Source organism: Limanda limanda, chromosome 5, assembly GCF_963576545.1.
Source record: "Limanda limanda chromosome 5, fLimLim1.1, whole genome shotgun sequence".
NCBI classification, from domain to species: Eukaryota; Metazoa; Chordata; class Actinopteri; order Pleuronectiformes; family Pleuronectidae; genus Limanda; species Limanda limanda.
The window spans coordinates 12,005,673-12,013,297 of NC_083640.1; the positions used below are offsets into that span (position 1 = coordinate 12,005,673).

Sequence of the window (7,625 nt, forward strand, 5' to 3'; positions counted from 1 at the left end):
TAAAAAAATCCTGCTTTAATTTAGTCTGGCCCCTAAAAACTTTTCCTCCTTGGAGTTATTTCTCTAGTAAAGATTTATGTCATTGACGCCTGGTCCCGCCTCCTCGGACCATGTGATGGATACACACAGGGAAGTTCCGTGAGTTTGTGGCCACGCCCCCTTCCACTTGTCGCAGTTGCGTGCAGATTCAGGCAGAATTCCTCCCGGAAGACTCTGGACTTCGAAGGATCGAAGATGCTGCGCGCTTCTCTGCTGGTTTTGATCCTTCTCGCAAGTAAGAGTGCAAAGTTTGAACTTGTTCTGAGTCACCTGGCAAATTGAACTTCGGCTGGTTTGAATGCCCGAGGAAACTCTTCATGTAAATGTCCTGTGAGGGGATTTTATCCAAGAGACTGCACAAGTCTATACTACTGCGGGGCTGAGCACTTGAATCAATATGTATTGGTTGTTTACGTTAATGTGAGTAAACAACAAACTTTGTCCGTCCAGATTTTAACTGCCTTCATCTCACCAGAAGAATTATTGCTAAATATAAGCTTCTTAAAATCAATTGAGATTGTATCTATATCAATATGCTGTCTCAGTTTTATGCCGATTAAAGCAAAGCAGGTAAGACACCAACTTGCAAAAGATTTGAAGTCATATTTTTAGATACAGCTCTGCTAAGAGACAAAGGAAAATTGAATTCCTATATTTTTTAATGGAGTCTGGTTTGGCTTTCTTACGTTGCTGCGACCATCTCTAGAGCAAAGGTTCTCAAGCCAAAGTTTCCAGATTCATCTATTAATATGTTCATGATATATATGTGATATCTGGACACTGTGGGAATATTTTTAATTCATGTCTTATTTTTTTCTGTGGAGTTTTTTATACCTAAGTTAGAAGGTAAAAAAAATACGAAATTATTCCAGGGGACACAAATGAATTTCTATACATATATTTGTATATATCATATTAGGGGCTCCTGGCTGGGAATTTCATTTGAGAAGTTCAGCTATAAACTTATCTGACATTAGGTCAAATTCAGCAGATGTACTTCAAGCTGTGTCTCAATTCAGGGGCTGCATTCTTTGGAGGCTACATTTGAATACCGATTGCATCACAGCGGCGCGACAAGCCTGTCCCATTTGGAAGGGTCCTCTAAATGCTTCCTTTCATCTTGAGAAACAAAGGCGGGGATCCTTCTCAGCCCAAACTGTCCCAGGATTCATTGTGCTTCGGTGACAAACAGATTTTCATAGAGGTGATGGCACCAGCCAAGTGTCAAGGTGTCACACAACACAACCGGACAACTAACTGTACATGTGTTGGGGTATTAAAACCTTCTTGTCGTCGCCAAATTGCGAACCAGGCAACAGCAAAACGGATGCGATAAGCTGGTGACTCCGATCACGTAAACTTTCTCATTTCAGTTTGGCCTTTGCGGTCTATGCGCCCCTCAAAAGAGGTGATCTTCATGGGTTGTGTAGACCGTGTCCTCCGAGGGATACAGCCCCTAAATTGAGACACAGTTACAGTGAATTTTAAATTATATTTAAGAATTAAACTATTCAGGTTGCATTATTCTAACGACAGACTGTCTAAATTATACCCTAATGTTGCACCAAACTGTCCTAGATGTCAATATTCTCCTGACACATGTTTTGGTCATGTCCATCATTGCACGGCTTCTGGTCCTCAGTCTTCCAATCACTCTCAGCAATACCTGGCAAAACACTGCAGCCTGACCCTTTGATAGCTATCTTTGGTGTAGTAAGGGATGAGCTAAAGCTGTCCCGTCTCCACAAAAATGCAATTGCCTTTGCATCGTTGCATGCCCGATGTCTGATTCTGCTGAATTGGAAGGGGAAGAATCCTCCTGCCTATGTTCATTGGATTAGAGAGGTGGTGTTGGGATTGGCTCTGGAAAAAATTAGAGATACAGTACACGGGTCGGAGGTTTAATACGACAGAACCTGGTCACAGTTCATGACACATATCAAGAGCTTGCCTTTTGCCTGAATCCTTGTTCTTATTAAGTATGTATTTATTTTGTAAAATAAGGTCCATGTTATGTTAAAGGTCCAGAATGTTGGTGTTATGACCATAATGATCAACACAGATTGGTTGGAGTCTTTTTTTTTTTTTTTTTTCTTTGGCCTGTCTCTTTTTTGTATTTGTCTATATTTGCTTTCTTCTTTTGGTGCTCTGTCTGTCAGTGTGATACGTGAGTGTTTTTGTGGATATGTTTGTGGGGATGCCACCTGGTTGGGGGGTGGGGGGCGGGTGCACAACTTTTGTAAGAAATGCCTAACTAACGATGTCACTGTTTTCAATATGGATAAATGATAAATAAAGTTGTAAAAAAAAAAAAAGAATTAAACTATTATCTCTCGCAGACTCTTACAGGAATAAATCTGTCCTTAATTTGAGTTAGATAATGTAACTCAATTTATTTTGTACCACTTCCTCCACAGAGGCATCCAGCTTAAAGATTCAGAACAAGCTGATAGGTAAATGTCTGCAGGTGCAAGACGGAACCTGGGGAGGCAGAGTGTCTCTGGGGGAGTGCAGCCCACATTCACCAGTACAGGAGTGGAGCTGGCTCCCGGAGAGCCAGGCTCTCAGCAGTGACCACACTGGGGAGTGTCTGACGGCCCCGGCAGAGCAGTATGAAGGGGTCCACCTGCAGCCCTGCATTCCAGGGCTTGAAAGCGACGGGGCTGGCGATGGAGTGGCAGCAGTGGAAATGGGCAGAGAGCCGAGCAGCCAGGCGTGGTCCTGTTCCAAGAAAGGCCACCTCACTTTGATGGGGAGGGGAGTGCACCTCAGTGCCACTCCACAATCCACTTTGGTGTACCTATCACGGGAACATAAACAGGTAATGGTATTTAAGTTCCTACTACACATGTCAAAATATCTGAAAGTTCCTTAATTCAATTATTCCGGAGGTGATATATATTGCAGAGTTGTTTTACATCATAAGAAGAAGTGTTAAAAAGTATTGTACGTGCCTGGCATCTTTACAAGCAGGGCAGCAGGTGGCGGACACTTGACAACCAGACATTGTGCAATGGGAGAGAAAGAAAACATAACCAGCACCAAGATCAAACCCACATCTATGTGGGAAAATCTTTGGAACCTGGGGTATTTCCAAGTGCCGATGAAAACAGAGAAGCTGCTGAACCATGTAAGGACCTAAAAGTAGCAGTAGTATACTGAATGTTGTTTTGCTACACTTTGTGACACCAAAACGTCTTTCAGACATGCACTGAAATCTGGATAAGTTCAGATTAGTTGGTTATGTGTGAGAATGTAAGTGTCAGAGTCAGTTGCTGTGGACATTTTCCAGAGTTTCTCCTGCCAGTCCCCAGGAAAACCATGTCTGAAAATGGCTTAATAAAGTAACACTAAAGATCTTGAGCTTTGCTAAATTTAAAGCTCCTCTTGATTACATATAGCATTAGCAACCATTTTAGAATATTTTCCTACTTTCTAGTTTCCTATCATGCTATGTCTCTAGTGTTCCTTAGGTTGAAATCTGAAAACAGTATTAGAAATTAAATTAACAGTAGGTCATTTTGTTGTCTTTGAGTTGGAAACTGGTACTATTTAAAAACAATCCTGTTCAAATATAATCAAAACCAGAGCAGAAACAAGTAAACATGGACAGCATGAAAAATAGGATTTGGAGTTGGGCTGTTTTTTCTTGCATTGAAAATGTTGCTGTCCAGCAGCTGACTCTCAAGGTTTGAATGTTGTGATTTCTCTGAATGCACCTGATGTTTTATTCCCATTCCAAAAGTCCATGTGCTCTGTTACCAGGTGTATTCTGTATCTGCCCTGGCTGACAGAATAAAATAGATTACACCAATAAATGTTTCCCTCATCCTGGAAGACAGCCAGGTTCTTCACAAAACCATATCACAGTGAAGTCACAGTAATGCTGATTCACTGGCTGAGAGGAAACCAAACCTTCTCACCTCTAGTTAATTTGTGTATTTATCGTTCCTCTTCCAGTTGAAGGTATAGTGGATGTCAAGGTCACAGAGACATATCTGGTTATCAATGGGACTCATTCCCCCCAGAGCACCAAATCCCCTGCAGATCCCACCATGATTTTCTACAGTATGGATTATGGTAAGTTTGGTAAATGGTAATCAATAAAAGGTTGAGTTTTAAGGCTGGACGTACTTTCTTAAATTGCATGTAGCTTGACATATTAGTCTGAACAATTCCCCTTATTCAGTATGAATGCAGTAACTTTCACACCACTAGGTGGAGATGAGTGAATGGGAAACTGAGTGAAGTTTACGGTGGGTGTGTTTGTGAAGGAGTTTCAGTTATTTTCAGGTTCAGAGACGTGACAGAACCTGAAGAAGTGCATGAAGAAGAATGATTATCTAAAAAAAGATGTGGGTTGTGTAAAATGAGTGATGTATTGGTCTGTATATGATTCTGTTTATTTAAACACTGTATGTACGGTATGTCCATGTACAGGGATGGCCTGGAAGATAACCATGCTGGTCCTAAGCTCTTTGGCTCTGGTCCTGGGGACTGTGATTCTTATCCTGAATGTTTACTCCAATAGGTCAGTACTTAACACTCAATCCATTTTAACTTATATAGATGTTATATTGAAAACATTACTATTCTGCATATCATCAGAGCCCAGCCGATATGGATTTTTAGGGGGCGATGCTTATACCTATTATGGGAATTAAAAAACCATAAACTTTAATATACCGAAAGAAAACAAACAAAAGAACTTGAATTAAGGACAGGTTAACATAAATGCAGTTATTTTCTGCATTGTATAAACATAAAGGCAGATATTGATGTTTTAAATGGGAAATGTTTTACATGAATAATGTTTTATCCAGTGGTATTGATATAACATTTCATTTCCTTATTTAGATTTATTATATTTCATTTGTATTGTTTTGATTTAAAGTTCAATTTTTGTTGATTTTAACAATTAATTCAGCTTTTTAAATACAATATATTACTAGTAGTAGTAGTATTATGAACATTTTTCATTTGCCTGATAAAATAGCCCAAAGGTTACTGGTAGCAGTTTCACTGAAGGTTTTGCTCACCCTGTTCTGTTATTTTAAATAGCTAACTTTGTGTTGTGTGTCTTTATTTCAGTCTCTGTTAATTCAAGTTGGGAGTTTGACGACATTTGAGATTAATTCGTTAATTCAAACACAATAAACATGAAATAAAACACACTGCAATACCCACATCTAATTATCCTAACCAATACAAATTGAAGTTGTTGGAATATTTCAAACAGAGAATGTCTTAAACTCAATTTTCACATCAAACATAGTTGAATTAAGACTCTGCTTCATCAGGAAACCTTTTTGGAGGAGAAACATTGAGCAAATCATTCCCAAGCGTTCTGGTGCAAAGTTCAATGTTTGTACCTCAACCCACTTACCACCTCTCCCTCCTCTTCCCATAGCAGGAGGAAGAAGGTGGTGTGTGTCTTGAAGTCGTACAACGTGAGGCCACAGGCGAGTGTCCCTGGGTCCCCCGTGGCCAGCGAGAGGGCCCCGCTGACTGAGCACGCCATGCGCCTCCCCCACTCCTCCCCCACTTTACATCGGGGAGAGATCCTGATCGAGTGGAAGGACGGCACCGTTACACCGCTGTACGAGGCCTGAAGGCTGTGCTGTTTGTGAGGGTTTGGACATGGTGTGCGTGTATGTGTGCAGGATATACACAAACAATTGATAAACAAGAGGCAAAATAAGGTTTCAGACTGCTGGCATCAGAGAGATACAGGGCAATGGAAAGTTCATGGCTCGTTGTCAGGCCATTTTTTAAGGCTTAGATGCCAGAGGAAGATAAAAGCTGCTGAGAAGCTGCCAGAAAAGAAATAGATTGAGTTTGAGCTGGGCTTTGACTGTTTAAAGATGCTGAGTCCTGACTGCAAAATAAACGTTTGAGCGTTCAGATATTGTTTGTAGACATAATATAAGTTTCATGTAAGGGCTCAACAAAGCCACCAATAGCTTAGGTCTTTAGTTTGATAAATAAACACTAATCTTTGTTTGCCATAAGGCCCAAACCACTAGATAAAGATCTGATCCTGTTGTCTTAGTTTAATGTTGTTATTTCATCTAATATGACTCACCTCGGCTGCTGAGACTTCATGCACTTAATATGAGGATTAACAAGTATATTTAGAGTTGTGTTGCACTGTACTTTACTGTGTTGTGTTGCCAGAAACAGTGTTTGGTGAAAGTGGTTGTGACATAATTCAGTATCATTGAACGTCATCTACTAACTGAAGATGATTCAGAAGAAAGTCTGAACACAGTTTAACTATGAAATGTTAATTAATGGTCTGACACTGTAAAACATTCACTACTGTCGATTTCGTAACGCACTTTGCTTTAAAACTACCGTACATTTTTTTATATTTAAATTAGTAATTTAATGTTTGTAATGCACGATGGACAGTCTCCACTCAATGGCTGTTGACAAGCTTTTTTCTGGAGAGTTCAACGATATTACAAAGTCTTCATTTGTAGGCTGAGCAGTGACTGAACACTGGATCTTTGAAGTTGCCAGCAAACGTTTTCAGACATGAACTTGCAGAGTTGTGTCCAGACTTTCTCCGGAGTTTTCCTTTCACACATGAACAACACAGCAGCAGATTCTCTGCTCAGACACGATAAAACAGCACAAAAATGTGTTATGGGATAGTTCACTAATCTTAAATTAATTACTCACCACTGTGCCGATGGAGGGTTGGGTAAAGTGTTAACCCTTCTGGAGTTTCAGGGGTAAACAGTGTTGCACCTCATAGGAAGATATCAGCGGACATTTAGGAAGACACCACAGGAGCAGTATGGAGGCTTGTTGTGTTGTTTCTGTTTATTATGTTTAAGCTTTGCTCACTAATTTCTGCAATTGTAATGGATTCTGCTGCAACACTGTTAACCCCTGAACCTCAAAAAGTGTTTTTTTTGGACTCAAACACTTCTTCCATCGCTCCATCAGCACAGTGGTGAGTAGATAGTGAGTGAATTTTCTTTTCTGGGTGAACTATCCCTTTAATGCTCTATAAGAAAATCCACGGTTACCCTGGGAGTGATAATGAAAACATATCCTGTGTATGTTGAACTCACTCTGTCGTGTATTATATATACTATGGTATATTTTACTAAAAAGTTTTCTAAAGCTGTGAACTTCCTAATTAAACGTCAAACGGTACGAACCTGATGTGTCTTTTTTGTTAAGTGTTTTATTATGTTTTATGTAAAGTTAACATTCTTTAGTGTTTGCTGTGCGTCAGCAGCCCCTCTGTTTTAATATCATCCCAAGTGAGGGAGGGTTAAGGGAACGACTGCTGTTTATAGTAACCGCGTCAGACCGGATGCAGTTATCACAGATATGTTAAAGTTGATGATGGCGTTGGTTTTATAGAACATGGCATTTCCTCGGGGAAACTTCCCAGCTGGAGGAGTCTGTTTACAACAGAGGCTATTAAAGGCTATTCTACAGTTCTTGAGGGGGGAGAGACGTGTTGTTGGGCATGTTAATTTGATTTCTCCCTCATTTTAACAATGGTAAGTAAATCTTTGTTTGGACCAAACATTGCCAGAAGAACATAACATATCAGTGTTTTA

The 7,625-nt window shown here is 40.1% G+C and overlaps 1 protein-coding gene across 3 annotated transcripts; it reads left to right on the top strand.

The window, feature by feature from the left end:
* Positions 1–171: 171 nt before the first annotated feature.
* On the top strand, positions 172–7,213 carry si:dkey-245n4.2 (uncharacterized). Of its 3 annotated transcripts, none has more exons than XM_061071297.1 (6): positions 172–274; positions 2,457–2,860; positions 3,010–3,169; positions 4,000–4,119; positions 4,480–4,570; positions 5,450–7,213. In XM_061071297.1, exons 1-6 carry the CDS (start codon positions 235–237, stop codon positions 5,649–5,651), a joined length of 1,017 nt encoding a protein of 338 aa, XP_060927280.1. In that variant the 5' UTR covers positions 172–234; the 3' UTR covers positions 5,652–7,213. The 3 variants fall into 3 exon arrangements, with proteins under 3 accessions (XP_060927280.1, XP_060927282.1, XP_060927281.1); XM_061071299.1 differs by having other exon boundaries at positions 5,453–7,213; XM_061071298.1 differs by having other exon boundaries at positions 3,013–3,169.
* The last annotated feature ends 412 nt before the right edge of the window (positions 7,214–7,625 follow it).

Bases quoted from the DNA above. Each gene is read 5' to 3' on its own strand.
- si:dkey-245n4.2 (XM_061071297.1), top strand. From the start codon at position 235: ATGCTGCGCGCTTCTCTGCTGGTTTTGATCCTTCTCGCAA. The intron at 275-2,456 runs GTAAGAGTGCAA...CTTCCTCCACAG, and splicing joins GGTTTTGATCCTTCTCGCAA to AGGCATCCAGCTTAAAGATT. The intron at 3,170-3,999 runs GTAAGGACCTAA...TTCCTCTTCCAG, and splicing joins CAGAGAAGCTGCTGAACCAT to TTGAAGGTATAGTGGATGTC.